This window comes from Callionymus lyra, chromosome 16 (genome assembly GCF_982586985.1).
Source record: "Callionymus lyra chromosome 16, fCalLyr1.hap1.1, whole genome shotgun sequence".
NCBI classification, from domain to species: domain Eukaryota; kingdom Metazoa; phylum Chordata; class Actinopteri; order Syngnathiformes; family Callionymidae; genus Callionymus; species Callionymus lyra.
The window spans coordinates 17,879,259-17,893,918 of NC_141833.1; the positions used below are offsets into that span (position 1 = coordinate 17,879,259).

At 38.1% G+C, this 14,660-nt stretch overlaps 3 protein-coding genes and 1 pseudogene across 3 annotated transcripts; 1 reads left to right on the forward strand and 3 right to left on the reverse strand.

Annotated features, from left to right (window-relative positions):
• Positions 1–1,571: 1,571 nt before the first annotated feature.
• LOC148064022 (uncharacterized) lies at positions 1,572–2,594 on the reverse strand (annotated as a pseudogene).
• Positions 2,595–3,581: 987 nt separating this feature from the next.
• On the reverse strand, positions 3,582–6,452 carry dnaaf6 (dynein axonemal assembly factor 6). Its single transcript, XM_087810293.1, has 6 exons — positions 6,303–6,452; positions 5,779–5,839; positions 5,622–5,712; positions 5,458–5,554; positions 3,838–3,923; positions 3,582–3,773 (listed from the first exon to the last, which is right to left on the reverse strand). The coding sequence occupies exons 1-6, from the start codon at positions 6,402–6,404 to the stop codon at positions 3,644–3,646; spliced, it is 567 nt and encodes a 188-aa protein (XP_087666419.1). The 5' UTR covers positions 6,405–6,452; the 3' UTR covers positions 3,582–3,643.
• A 1,163-nt stretch (positions 6,453–7,615) lies between these two features.
• Positions 7,616–8,292, forward strand: LOC148064024 (MICOS complex subunit MIC26-like). The gene has a single exon (XM_087811615.1). The coding sequence runs from the start codon at positions 7,640–7,642 to the stop codon at positions 8,177–8,179; it is 540 nt and encodes a 179-aa protein (XP_087667741.1). The 5' UTR covers positions 7,616–7,639; the 3' UTR covers positions 8,180–8,292.
• Positions 8,293–9,595: 1,303 nt separating this feature from the next.
• Positions 9,596–13,496, reverse strand: eif3f (eukaryotic translation initiation factor 3, subunit F). The gene is made up of 8 exons (XM_087811614.1): positions 13,356–13,496; positions 12,995–13,065; positions 12,832–12,911; positions 12,616–12,753; positions 10,937–11,028; positions 10,637–10,773; positions 9,837–9,950; positions 9,596–9,744 (listed from the first exon to the last, which is right to left on the reverse strand). The coding sequence occupies exons 1-8, from the start codon at positions 13,465–13,467 to the stop codon at positions 9,667–9,669; spliced, it is 822 nt and encodes a 273-aa protein (XP_087667740.1). The 5' UTR covers positions 13,468–13,496; the 3' UTR covers positions 9,596–9,666.
• Positions 13,497–14,660: the final 1,164 nt, after the last annotated feature.

Below are 14,660 nucleotides of genomic sequence, written 5' to 3' on the forward strand. Positions count from 1 at the left end.
GGTCTGGAAAAGCACTATATAAATACAAATTACTTACTTACTTACTTACTAAACTTGTGCCCCGTCTGAAATCTGGGCGAATGAGAGGTTACGGGATCACGTAGTAACGGCTTCTAGCTTATTCCTTACTCTTAGCTGTAGTAACGCCCCGCTTTGTTTATACATCGAGTCCTTTGGAGGTGGAGACTGGGACATGCGATGAAGAACCCCGATAATTTTCCAATCACAGCAGAGTGGTTGTGGTTACGGTAAACAAGATTTTATCTCCAGAAAAAATAAAGTGGGCGGGGCTTAAGCACATTTTCTAATGTCAATATTTCAATGAAAAGAGAGTTTTGCACAAACAAACACATACTGATGATACAATAGATGCCCAAGTTCTATTTAAGACACACTTAAATGAACACTTTAGTTGCCATTTAAATATATATTTTTAATAATAAGGACAACAACAGTTGAATTGAAAACATAGTAAAACTGATCAAAACATCTTCTGTAAATCATTGTTTTCGGACATTGATTCCTGGCAATAAATGCTTCTTTTCTTTTGACATTTTCATCTTGTGTTTAGTTGCAAACTATAGCTTTCGAGTTCTTGATTCTCTGCTATGAAAAGCAGCCAAGTGGTTTTATCCTGATCGAGATTCCAGACACATTCAGCAACTAAGACTGAACAAACAGTATTACGACACTAATCAAGATATTACACTGTTATTGGATACTTCTCTCTGGCTGACAGGAGAGACTGTATAGTGTTTGCTTGTCAGCTTGTAAAGTCACGAAAATGCTGATAAATCCTTTTTGGAATAAGGAAGGAGTCATGGTCCAAAGAGGAAGTCACTATCTCGTCAGATAAAACAGCGGCTGAAATGGTCACTACTATGATAAATGAGAATTCTCGGAAAGTTTAGAAAATTCTGAACAAATAAACAGTAATTGGTTGAAATTATTTACAGGTTTTATATTATAAAGTTATTCTAGCAGCTATATTTACTGGTACAGTTTGGACAGATATGTTTTTTTATTTTATTTATTCACCTTTCGTGAGTAATTTATTGTTTTTTATTTAGATGTTTTTACAAAATGCATTCTATTTAGCATCGGTAGGTGGTGACATTGCGCTGTGAAGCCAATAGCGAGTGACAGCGTACAATAATTAATACAACTATTTGTAAATAAATACATTATAAAAGCAGTTTTTAAAATACTTTTTTTTTTTTTTCAAGGAAATTTTTCACATCTTTATACTGCAAAATTTGAATGTCACGCACTGGTTCTGGTTATATATATTGAAAAGATTGTAAACTAGTTACTATACTTATGTCATAGGTAGTGTATGCTGTTATATGGTACATTATGGGATATTTTCTAAGCGCTTGAAAGGCTGAAGAAAATAATGACTGGTTTTGTTGTGAGGTATGACGAAGTTATATGCGCTATAATTTGCTATATTAAGGTATGAATGTAAACAAAAGACGATGCTATGCTAAGGCTAACTTTCAAAGATCAATAAGTTCAATAAGTAAAGATAAAAGGGAAGAACTTCCCGAGTTCCAGATCCTCTCCTCGCTCTAGTCCTGCACACAAAATCTCTCCAGTTTGTTGTCACGCTTGAAGCATTGTACGCACTTTGTGTTGTTGCAGCGGTAGATGTTTCTTCTACCGATGGATCTCCTGAGGTTGTTCAGAGACACGGTCATCTCGTCACGGCTCATGGGTTTCTCCTGGTCTTTCGGATGGAAGATCTTGTCGAACACCAGTGCGTAATATTCCCACGCTCGTATTCTCCTGACGCTCTGGAGGATGTTGTACGGGTTGCGCTCATTCGTACAGACCCTGTTGCAGGGAGACGATGAGCAGAAGAACACCATCAGCTCCGGATCCTGAGCCTGCAGGTGGAACTTCTGGAGGACTCTGTCCTCGGCGTGACCGAAGATGGCCGGCTGGACCCGACTGTGGCGTCGGTCCACGTGCTTCAGAACTGTTGCGGCCACCATAGTGGGGCTCACATAGACGTCCCTCTGCCGCATGAGCACCTTCTTCACAGTTTCTGGATCATCTGGGACTCGACTAGCGTCGTACCTCCCTTGCCGAGAACCCTGCGGAACCTTCACAGCCAGACTGAAGGTGGGAACTTTGCTGGAACCAGATGGAATAGTTAGATCAAGTAGAGGATATAGAACAATCTAAGAAAATCAACAGTACAGAGTAATCTGAAGAAGTTTGGTCAGTGTATAAGGAGGCCTAATCGAGGATCGAAAAAAGTCCAGTCAAGATTTGAGTCTAACTTGGAGAGGTTAAGTATGCAAGATGTTTGATCCAGATGTTTGGGATCTAGTCCAGCACCGAAGAGCGATAGATACCTGTTTGTGTAAGAACTTACGGCGGGATGGAGCCTGGGACCACCGGGTGAAATCTGTGGAAGGAGATACTTTGTCAAAAGCTATAGCTAGCCATAGTTCTGGAGAAGACAGAGGTCACCACCTGGTCACGAGCTCGGTCACCACGTCCTTTAAATTGTCCACGTCCACCTGTAAGTGTCCTGGCACCAGCAGGGCCAGAAGACCGAGGACCAGCAAACTCAGGGGCGTCATCTGAGAAGAACTCAAGTTACATCCACGTGTATATTCACCAGATTTGAGGAGAATGGAGTAGCTCAAGATCACCTGTTTTGTCGCTGTTGATGTGTCGACGTGTCAGATCAGATATTCAGTCCTTACTTAATGTGCTGATCATTTAAATACCTACCATTCAAACTCTGACCTTTTCTTTTCGATCCAAAGTCATCCTCCTTTACCTGAACCCAATTATTCTCTAACTTTAACTCAAGCTCCCTGTATTTGATCATTTTTCTTCTCATTAATCATATTTTCTTGTGAATAAAGACTTGAATTGTTTGAAATTGTTTATAGTTTTTATGAGACGTTCGGAAAACCCTGGAAATCCCGTGTTTATCTGATGGTAAATCGCCCCAGGCTTATTGTGGGAGTGGCCAAAGCGCGTCTGTAACTCCTCCCACTCTATCTTCACATACCAATCACCAGCTTTGCAGGAAGGAGGAAGAACAGATGAAAGTAGCCAGTATTCACTTCACAGATTCAAACGGCCAGGCTGGATGACCGTTGTCCACCAAAACTTAGGTCTTCATTTAACCATTGAGAGCAGTGAGGAAGACATAGAAACTGAAATGTACACAACATTATGTCCTAAAAATAGCCATCAAGTTCAGATGTGTACCTGAAGCAAGTGAAACTAACTTCATAATAAGTATTTTTTGTCTATCACAGGAATTTGTTGGGGGCATGTTTTTAAGTTGGGGAGGAGTTCGTCAACCCCGATCTAAGAGTAAAGAGATATGATAGCAGAAAGTCAGGTCTTTTATTTTCATTATCAGTTTCCATATTTTCACTTTTAGTGCTAAAAAGACGGTCGAAAACAGTTTTATCGCCTTTTTTTCTCTTCCATTGATGATGACCCAATAATGTGTTCAACAAACATCAATATATACAAGAAATGTGATTTATTTAATACTTTTATGTTAGATTTGTAGACAATGAAAATGTGACATGAAGGTGATTTAAAGGTCTTTATCTTCTTAAATTCAAGGTGGTAAATTGGATCTCGTCGTCCCGCGGAGCTTCTCTCACGGCAGGTTGATGACATCCATGGGTCGGTTCATCAGCAGCGTCACCTCCAGTTCTTCTCTCTCGCTGAAAAACTGCGCTTTCCCGTCACGATGGTGGACGGGGTGTGGGAGGTGCAAGCCCAGTTTACTGGGAGACGACAGGTTTGTTTAACACAGAGTTTCCGATCACGACGGTCGTAAACTTTTCTTACTAGTTTGGCGTCTGGAGGTCGAGGAACTTTTCTTTCACGTCCAAAACCACGTCTGATGCTTTCGTGTCCGGGAGCTTGATTTTTATCTGTGAATGAACAGACAGAATTTATTTTATTTTATTAGTATTAATGTTTTAGCACGAGTATTAGTCTTAGCGTTTAGCATTAGCATAGCATATTTTATTTCTAAGTCTTTATTTTGACATCAGATAAATAGAACATTGGTTCTTAACTTTTGGGTCAGAATTGTGTGAAGTTGATTTTTTCAGTGCGTCCCAGGCCTTTTTTTTTGGCTTAAATCCATTTGCCTTCAACTGAATTTGAATAGTGGTCATGATTTCAGATAAATATAATACATTTTAATCTGTTTATTAAGACAGTACTGTAGACAATAGACCAAAAAAGACATAAAACAAATAATTTAAATTACTGGAATTATTGTCAGAAGTAAATTTGTCTGGGTTTAGACTTCCAGATATTTAAAAGAATTACTTTTTTTTTAAAGCTTTTATCCTAGTAGGAAAACTGGCGTGGTATTATGGGGCAGTACAACAATACTCCTGTTTGGAGAGACATTGTAGCAGATTTCCCTAAAATGCCAAATTCCAGTTTATATTTACTCAGATCCACCAAAAAAAAAAAAAAAAAGTCAAAACCCAATTGTCAGAAATGCGGTAGATATTGTTTGTTATAGTACAGAAATACTCGATTCGGTACTATTTGGATCAGTAAATTTTTTACTCCTGGTGGGAAGATGGTTTTAAAATTTGGAGGAATATCACAGATCAAGGACTTATTTTCAGCAGAAGGAAATATTCAAAGATCTGATAACCAGACATAATATTCAATGTAAAAAGTTCTTTAAATACCTACAGATAAGAAACAAGAAACAAATTAAGTTAATTAAGTAAAATTATTCAAATGTATTTTATTTATTTAAAAAAAAAAAAAAAAAAAGACTAGAAACGCTAAAAAAGACAGCGTCCCCTGTGATAAAGGAAATGTTGGATAAACATCTATTTAAGAATGGATTTTCAGAAATATATTATCTATATAATATCCTAGACTGTTTTTTCATCAGTCACTAGTCTTAAAAAAGGACAGACATTTCGCTAAAAAGCTGATAAACAATAAGCGACACAAGTTGCTAATGAGAATAAACATAAAACCAGATGTTTAATATAAAATAAAGCAGATATTTGCTATAAGCGTCAGTTAGAAAGGGGCTTGTTTTTTCCATTTTATCCAGAAATGTGCAAAAGTGCTTACATTTTGGTAAAGTGTGGTGGTGGAAATTGTATTTATCAAAATTCAATATGAACCTAAACTTTGGGTAATGGGTATTTACCACAAATACAAGGTTCAATTTCCGATCAAAGAAACGTAAAAATGTGACATGTAAGAGTGTTTACCATTGAAAATAAATGACATGTTAACGTGTGAATCTTAACATTTGGAAAAAATATGGAGTCATTTAAATATAAGAAGGAAATTGATCCGTCACAAAGTCTGAAAAGATACATATGGGGAGTAAATGGAATATTTCAAATGGGCTGTTATGGAAAACAAAAAGCAAATACAGTCATTTGTGGTTGTGGAGATATAATGCTCAGGTATTACCAGCAGGGATTCACAGCACATGGAGGAAGGATCCTTCCGGCTCAGACCCAAGAACAGATCTTCCGTCCCGACACACTGTTTCAGGATCATTTCATACCTGTCCACACGCACAATCCTGGTTATCAATCGTAACCACGTCACTGAATTCATCATTCGAGTCTCACTCTGGTTTCGGACGAGGATCATAGTCATCCTCGACGACTTCACTGCCTCCCCAGATGTCTTTCATGGTCACCACCTTCTCCTCTTTCGGGGCTACACAAGATATAGATGTTGAGTTTTGTGGTTTGGAACATATCAGTGTGAACTGTTGTGTTTCACCGTCGGTTTTGGACTGAGGGCCGATGTTTCCTGGACCCAGATGAGCACTCGGGCGAGCGTTCTGTCGGCGAGACATGGTGAGGACGGATATTGACAATTATTATTATGTTTATTATTGATATAATGCGTGGAAACTAAAATATGTTGTCATATTTAGGCCTAAATCTGATGATGGGTTAATATTCTTTAAGCATTAATAAAAATAAAAATATTTATTATATATTATATTTCAAATTAGATTGATAGATTTATTATTTATATAGATTTTATTAATCCCACATCAACTTTTTTTAAGTACTTGAACAAATCTCAAGTTGAATAAAGAAGCAATATTACCTGTGATGTCAAAATAAAAGCATTCAAAAGTAAACTTTTACAAATTAAAATCATAAAGGTTTACCATTTAAAAAAATCATACTAGTGTTTATGACAATAAAATAAAATGAAATGATTAACCTATCGGGAACAAACCAAGTCGTGCTGGAGGTTTAACACTAGTTTTTAGTGTTTATTAGTGTACTCACGCTGCGGTATCCATCATCTTCATCATCTTCATCCAGTTTAGGGTTCAACAAGTTAGAAAGGGCTTGTAAAGTCTGAGCGGATGAAAAGCCAAAAGTATCCATTGAGAAAATCTAAATCTGAATCAATAAAAGTGGTAAAAAACAGACTCTGTTGGGTCAAATATTACCGTCTAAATTTCCGTAGGCTACTTTTGTTGCTTCCTGTTGCTAGGGGCAACCGCCGCGTCACGAAAGGTTTGGTGACGTCACCGTCAGGGGTTTTTAAAAAGGAATCAAAGTAATGAATTAACAGGTAATAACAATCTTTCATAAAACTTGAAACGTTTTTCGACGTCATTTGGATCAAGCTACTCGAAAACAAAATGACGAGACGTTTAGGTGCGATTGGAAAATAGTTTAAATGATGAAGAGATTTTTTTTTCACAAGAAAAATAAGCGTTTTGTTTATTTATATTTATAATGTACTTTAGAAAGTGTTATTTTCAACCACAGCACTGCACATCATAGTTCCTTTGTTTCAATTATTGACGGTCAAAATGTGTTAAAAACGTTTTGACTTTGTATGAAAAAGCAACAAGAATATTAACTTTAAATAAATAGATGTATAGTGGAAATAAAAAAACAAGTTATGATACGTTTCAAATTGAATAGTTCTTTTTTTTATGCATTGTAGTTTGTAAATAAATGTCATATTGTGTTTTGATTCAAGGTTATTTAATTTGACGAAATAAATGTAATTAAAGTATACCAGATATTAGTTAAGTATCAGGAAGAAATTTAATTTTTGAAGTGCTTAAATTCAGGAAAAGTGAAAATTTAGAAAATTGTATTGATAAAAAAACAAAACAATATTAACCTAAAATTAAACCTAAAAACGAGGTAAATGTATTTTTTTTAAAGCAAATAAATGTATAGCTGACATGGTAGAGTATAACTGGGGAAAACTACATGACATATTGAGGTATAATATTTGTAAAATCGCTCGCGATAATTACCCGCATTTTTATTATTTTAATATAAAAACAGTATTTATATCAGAACTTGATATAAATACGGCAAATACTCTTAAATACTTTGATTTAAAATACGGTTGACAACTAGTGGTGCGTTCACGGACCTCATTTTGATCAAGCACGTAACATATATAACGACACTAAATACAAAATATTAAGTAAAACAATAAGATGATTTTATAAAATGGCTTCAAATGATTTGAAAAGTTTAGGCGCACGTGTCTATTTTTAGTTCCGCATCTAACGGAACCGCGTCTCTCCTCGGCCACCGTACAGCGCGCCTGAAGGTGACAGGTCGCTTCATGACCGCATCTCTGGCTCGCCATGTGTGACGCGGGCAAGAAAGCAGCGTCTCCCGCGCTGGCCCTGCAGGATCTGTCCCTGTACGCGGTCCCTCCTCGACAAGACGACCCTCCGCCGCCGCCTCTTCGTCACCATGAGGCGGGTCAGCTGGAGGAAGCGGTCTCGTCTCTGCGGGGACTCGCGGCTCCTTACACCGGATGGTGTCGCGACTCTTACGGCAAGTTTCGACCCAAAGTCCAGCGCCTGGTCCGCGCCGCGCAGGACCTGAAGGACGCGCCGAAGAAGGACTTCTACCCGCGGGCGGCCATCATCGGCGCCACCGGAGTCCTCGGCCTCTTCCTGGCGAGGGGGTCCCGGGCGAAGAGGCTGCTGTACCCGGCCGGCCTGGTGACCCTCAGCGCCTCCCTCTACTACCCGGAGCAGGCGGCTTGGATCGCCAAGTCCAGCGGGGAGTCCGTGTACGACGGCGCGGTGCGGAGTTACGCCGCCGCGGAGAAGTTGTGGAAGCCCTCGAGCAAACCGAAGAAAGTTGCCGGTGCGACCTCTGACCCGGGACAGTGAAAAAGAAGCTTCTGGTCCACTTCAAGTTTTTTGCACTTTGTTCACTCAGGCTCCAGCGAGAATCTGCTGATTTTGTCCGTTTATATTTATGGAAATAAAACGTTTGTAAATGAGTCACAAGCCTCGTTTATTTATTAAAAAAATGTCACGTTATTTAACTAGTTTATATGTAACCTTTGGTTCGATTTATACTGTTCGTTGCTTGGTTCCGTTTTTCCATTATTTTATTCTGTACTAACACATTAAAAAATATATATATTTTGTGTTTAAAACACTGGCAACTAGAAAAATTCATTTCCAGAAGAAAATGCATTACCCTGCCGTCCAAGTAGTGGAATTACTATAAAATAGAAGTAGTAGAATAGTGGAAGAAGTATTAAAAGTAGAAGTGAAATTAGTAGTAAAAGTAGAAGTGGAATTAGTAGTTAAAGTAGAAGTAGTAGAAAAATAAAAGTACTAGTAGAATTAGTAGTAAAAGTAGAAGTAGTAGTGAAATTAGTAGTAAAAGTAGAAGTAGTAGAAAAGTACTAGTAGAATTAGTAGTAGTAGTAGTAGTGGAAGTAGTAGGTCAAAGTGGAAGGAGTTGAAACATATATTGAAGATTTTCCCAATTGAAATACATGGGCTAGAAAAAGAGGAATAAAAGAAAGGGTGGAAGAGATAAAAGAAAGCTAGAACAAAGCCCGCATTTCGGAAACAAGCTGAATTGATAAAAGTTTGAACGGTTCAGATCGGATAAAATTTGCAGGGGGAGATGCAGGAAAAAAAGTTTAGGTCAGAATAAAACAGGATCTCAATTGTGGGAATGCTTCCCAGCATTCACACAATTATTGTTTTTGATAAGGGTGTAAAGTTAGTCAACCGAGTATAGACTTGGAAAGAGCATCCGTTTTGTCGGTAAAATATAAGTTATTAGTTTCTAATTTCATACAAAAATACTTAATATTTGGCCCGAGAAAAATCAAACGTTTAGTTTAGTCTTGAAGCGATAGTTCATACAAAATTCAAACGTATCATTTTCTACTCACCCTCATGTCGACCAAGTTATTTTCAGAGTTATCTGTTCTTTTTTAGGAGTTGTAGGCAAAAATGTTTGTTCATTTTAAAGTAGTGACAGTAGAAAACATCCTAATACCTACATGCTGCTCGTCTGTAATGAGTATCTTGCCTTTAAAAGCTTGAAATTAGTCTACATTTTAATCTGGTTTTCGCAGAAGCTTCAATAAAAAGAACATGCAACACAAACAGGAACTTCACCCGGTAAATATAATGAATAGTATGTGGCGATAAAATTTTCAGATTCTAAAATATATTCAGACCTACAAGTTTGTTTGTTATGTGTGAGCTTTAGTTATTGTTCAATAATAATAATAACCGCTGGGTCAAAACAAAATCCTTCTCGTGAACATCAGAAGCTCCCGTTGACCGTCTTTTATTCACGTCGGCTGAAAACTACAAAATTAAATACGAGTGGGTGTGTGGGATCTTCACAGCAGCACCAGCTTCTCGTTGAGTGCGATCTGTGCTTGCGTGAGGTTGGACAGGTACGTCACCATCAACAGGTCCTGCAGAAGATGCACAACAGTTGTTATTGATCGACCCGTTCTCTCGATTGATCCGAGCGACAAGAACCAGGAGAGTCGCCGGTTGGACTTACTTTGATGTTGGAGTTGAGCATGTTCTCGAAGTCCTCCGGGGAGATGGTGGGCACCTTGTTGACCAGGTCCATCAGGAAGCGACCAACGCTGTTGTCCGCCTGGACCTTCCCGGACTGAGACATGGACGCACGGAATTAAAATCAACGACTCACTTTGTACAGAGTATAAAATGGAACTGGACAAGCCAGCTGTAACACGAGTGAATTGAGCAGTAGTGAAAACAATCACATCAAGGATGAGAACCATTTTCAGTAAGTCTGCACGATTTATGGAAAAACATGTGCGATTATCATTTTTTATTGTATAAATCGAGCATTTCTTAAATACGCATTTTCGACCATTCAGTGTCATGTTCTGTAAAGTTGTCAATTTGTACTTCTATGTCTAGTTGTTGTTTATGTCTCCGCCCGTCTGTGAGCTGTGCGGCGCAGCTCGCTAGGCTCGGTTGCTCGTGGGAAACCGGTGCAAGTCCCGCGAAACTGAGCGTTATAAGTGATATTTTTCTCCGATCATTGTCGGAAAAGAAGCGCGAATAAATGAAAGGGAAATATCGCATCGTTTTCTTTATCTAATCCCCGGACCTACGCTACAGTACTTGCACGTGGTCCCATTTTTAGGCGAAAGAAAAAAGTATTGCATCAATATTGATATCGCACTTCAAGACACCAATATCGAATATTGCACATATTTCCAATGTCGTGCAGCCCTAATTTTCAGTTTATCATTGTGCTGTTTATAGGCTTCATGCATGTATAATACAAGGAAACACTTTTAAAACCAGACAGAGGGCTTCACTCACCAGCACGTCCTCGATGTAGGCGAGCACGGTCGTCATCATGTCTTGTACCCGGGCTGCGGAACCGCCCACCTGAGCCAGGTCAGAGGTCAGGCCCTTGGCGCGACTCGGGGCCAGACGCGTTCGCTGGAGAAGATCCACTGAGAACAGAAGGTTCAAGTTTAGAGCACGTGGATGGAAAAACTGACCGACATCTGTTCAGTGTCACGAAACGTTGTTGATGTTTATTCGGATGTCTATCATTTTTTTAATGTGGATTTTAACATGACATTAACAACGTTTTTTAAAGGTCAAAATTCTTACCTCCTATCCTCTCGGTGTCGTAGAAGACGTACTTCACAGTCAGTGGTGTGAACATCACTCCGACTGTTTTGCCTGGAACCCCCATCTGTGCGCTGTGGAGGAGGAGGACACTTATTTTAGTAAATAAAAAGGATCAGAACAGACCTGGACTAAAGTGTCAAAATGGAAAATGTTTTTTAAATTAGTTTTTCCCAATTAAATAAAAGTTCATAATTTATTGTTAATCAGTGTTTTAATTCTTAATGGAACTTCTATTCATTTTTTAAAATGTATCTGCATCCACTTTATTATTTTTCATTTTGTTTACCAAGTAATGCCTTTTTTCCCCATCAACAAAAATGGTTAAATATGTATTGTCCTCTAAAACACATACATTTTAAATAATAATGATAGCTTTGTGTCTTCGACATGGGAATCTAGACTTCACCGATCCAGCCACTCGGAGTCTGATCGGCTATCGGTAAAAAAAAAAAAGTCAGATCCACACATTCGATCCAGACAGTTTAGCTACTATGTTGAAGAACTGACGTCATGGCACAGCGCCTGTGGAGCAGCGGCTCGCATTAGCATGGATGTGTGAGGATATTTGGAGAGGGGGAAGTCAAAGGATTCAACACCTCTTATTGAATTAAGAATCCAGAAAGACCGATTAAATCGAAGTTGAAAAAAATAACAGGGAAAGTTCTTGGTAGCTGCATTTATGTCGAGTTGAACTTTGGATTCGGCATCAATTCAATTTTAAACAAAGTTACAAAGTTGTAGAGAGGACGATCCAAGTGTAAGGACGTGACAGAAAACTCATCATTCAATAAATCCAACACGATCCGTCTCTGTCACGACTAATGTAAAGACTGAGCTTTTCATGTATTAAAGATGCGTTTAAAACCAGACCATCTCTGCGCTCTCTCTATGGCCCTTCAAAGACGCGCATGTGTAGCTTTTGCGAGTCAGATCGAGACCTAGTTTATTGGATTTTATTGGCTTTGTTCTAATATTTAAAATAGTATCAGGTTTGTTTCTTTAATTTAAAATTACTCGCAAGACCCAATTAATTTTATAGCTCGGAAGTTCCAAATCGTCACCTTGATAAAGTATATTGTTGTTTTTTACAGATCGGCTTTGCTTTTTTGCAGGTTACAGAGTAATTAAAGTTTGTAATTTATGTGTATTTGCTTTGTTCTCAAAACGATTGTAAACATCTAAAAACGTTATTTGAACAAAAGCCAAATTTTTAAACCAATATGTAGTCATTTTTGCCTCTTATTTAAAGCACGTAGAGCAGGAAAGTTAATATGTTAACACTGGTATCGGGATGGGCCGATACTCAAAGCCCAGGTATCGGGTCCGTGAAAGTCGATGTATAAATAATCCTTTGATCCGTTTTTCCAAAATCAAACTTAAATTGCAAGTGTTGCAACCCAACATGTTTTTTCGGCTGTGTTTAATATAATAACAACTGCTTTGTCATTTACATGTTACTTTTCCCTCCCATTCAGGCTCCTTTTTTCAATGATTTTAGTCCTTCGGAGCGATGGCCCCAAACAACATTAGCACAAGAAACATGGATTTCTGACAATTCCATAGATTGTGGGTCATTAAAGAATTTAAATCCGTTGAACCCAAGAAAAATTTGTAGCATCCACGTCAACGATAATATTGTCACGGTTTGGTTCACAGACCTGACGTAGGCGCGGATGTTCATCTTGCCGCTCTGCAGGGCCGAGTCCACGGTCAGGTGGATGGGGTTGGTGGCCTCGCGGCTGTAGTACTCATGGATGAGAACGGAATGCTCGGTGATGTCGAACCCAGTGGCGTACCTGGGACGGGAAACTAAAGTCAGTATTGGGTGGTGGTGGGAGGTGGATATTTGAATTGAAGATCAGAGTTTGACGCACCAGCCGATGATCACCTCGGTGGGAGACACCCTCTTGTGGAGCTCGTACATGTTCTTGGCGAACTCCATGTCCACAGCAACCTGGCGTGGAAAGGGGACGTCATCAATACGAATCATGAAAATTAATAAATTCTAGATAAAATTTAGAAAACTATGAAGCTCACCTCATCTTCAGACTCATTGTGAGGAACAGAGAAACAATTGGTGACTTCGATCGAGTGTTTGTCGATTGTACCTGCGGATGAAAACAATGAAACAAGACGCCATTCTACAATATGTTACCCTTAAAACACAGAAGAACGACTTTAAAATGCATCAATAAAAAGGCGACACGACTCTTATTTATATTGTCACCAGGTGCCGATGAATAATTGTGATAATAACAACACTTTAAGTATGTTTAGTTTGTTAATATCGCATCAATCGTCAACACGCGTTAGCATATAAGCTAACATCAGTTAGCTTGCCGGTATGACGAGTGTCCCACAAACAAACAAGATTCATGTAGTTTTTTCTTCTTCTTACCCAGCAGGGTTCCGATCACACGGCTCGCTCCTTCATTTCGTCGCTCGTAAGAGTCGCAAATAGAGGCGAGAACGACGGGGTGAATCTTCACCACTGGCCCGTACACCGACATGTTGGAAAAGGGAGGTTGACTTCTTCTACCGGGGGAAGTTCGTGCGACGCGGAGGCTACTGTTGTATACCGCCACCTACTGACGAAGATGAGAACGTAGATAACGGGGAGCGAGAGAATACTTAGAGCGTCATCTGGAGGCCGGAGGGGGAATAACTCAAACACAAGGGTAAATAAAAACGTGATAAACATGAACAATATCTATTTCATAAAACTTTATCGATAATTACACGATACGTTCATGTAATAAAATCAGTTTGTAAGTATTATTTACTCACTTTTACATTCATGTTTGTATAATATTAACAAAAGGAAAATAACTTCCCTTATACATGAATTGTTTGCTATATTTGTAATTCTCAGAATGACTGCCATTAGATTTGTTCTGTTTTTCTATCACTTGTTTGTGTGTTATCTTATTTCATTCTTTTATTGTATACTGACATGACGAAAAAATCCTACAACACTGGCAATACACGTTTCTGGTTGTTCCATGGGTCGTGAAAATCAAAACTATACATCTATGAACGACACATTTAACCAACTACGTATTCATCCAAGGTGCTTCAAATATGATTCATTTAAATCAACCTCGTTCGAAAGCTAATGTAAATAATGTAACACTTTGATTAACAAAATATTGTCCTTTGAGCTTCAAATGGCTGGCAGTCATTGTATGTTTAGTATTCAAAACTGTATTTCTATAGACTATATTTATATATATATTGGCTTTTAGTTATATTTGTAAAAGAGGATTATTAATATAGTCCTACTCCTTTTTATATTTCAGAATTTGAGCAAATAAAAAAAAAGAATGATTTTATACACGCTTTATTTAAATACAAATAAACAACTATGATAAAAAATGAAAAATTATTTTGAGTACCTGTATCCTCTCATCCTCAGTCATTGCCGGGATCTCCCTTAATTTCATTCTTCCTTTAGCAGCAGAATGTAACGACTGATGCCATCTAGTTGCAGGAAATTTAAATGCAACACAAAAAGAAACAAATGCTGTTATTATTATTTGCATTTTAATCATGATTAATTTAATTTTAATTATTTATTTTCTTTATTGTTCTACAAACCATAAAAAAAAAATTACCCCCATCAATTATTGATTTATATATAAATAAAATGTTGTTGTTTTTTCTGATACATTTTCAACCGAGACTTTCACATCAATAGTAAACA

Excerpts from the sequence above, each read along its gene's own strand:
- eif3f (XM_087811614.1), bottom strand. The coding sequence starts at position 13,467 with ATGTCGGTGTACGGGCCAGTGGTGAAGATTCACCCCGTCGTTCTCGCC. Across the intron at positions 13,066-13,355 it reads TGTGATCGGAACCCTGCTGG|GTACAATCGACAAACACTCG; the intron begins GTAAGAAGAAGA and ends TTTCATCCGCAG. Across the intron at positions 9,951-10,636 it reads CCTACATCGAGGACGTGCTG|TCCGGGAAGGTCCAGGCGGA; the intron begins GTGAGTGAAGCC and ends TCCATGTCTCAG.
- LOC148064024 (XM_087811615.1), top strand. The coding sequence starts at position 7,640 with ATGTGTGACGCGGGCAAGAAAGCAGCGTCTCCCGCGCTGGCCCTGCAG.
- dnaaf6 (XM_087810293.1), bottom strand. The coding sequence starts at position 6,404 with ATGGATACTTTTGGCTTTTCATCCGCTCAGACTTTACAAGCCCTTTCT. Across the intron at positions 5,840-6,302 it reads AAGATGATGGATACCGCAGC|AACGCTCGCCCGAGTGCTCA; the intron begins GTGAGTACACTA and ends TCTCGCCGACAG. Across the intron at positions 5,555-5,621 it reads GATCCTCGTCCGAAACCAGA|GTATGAAATGATCCTGAAAC; the intron begins GTGAGACTCGAA and ends GCGTGTGGACAG.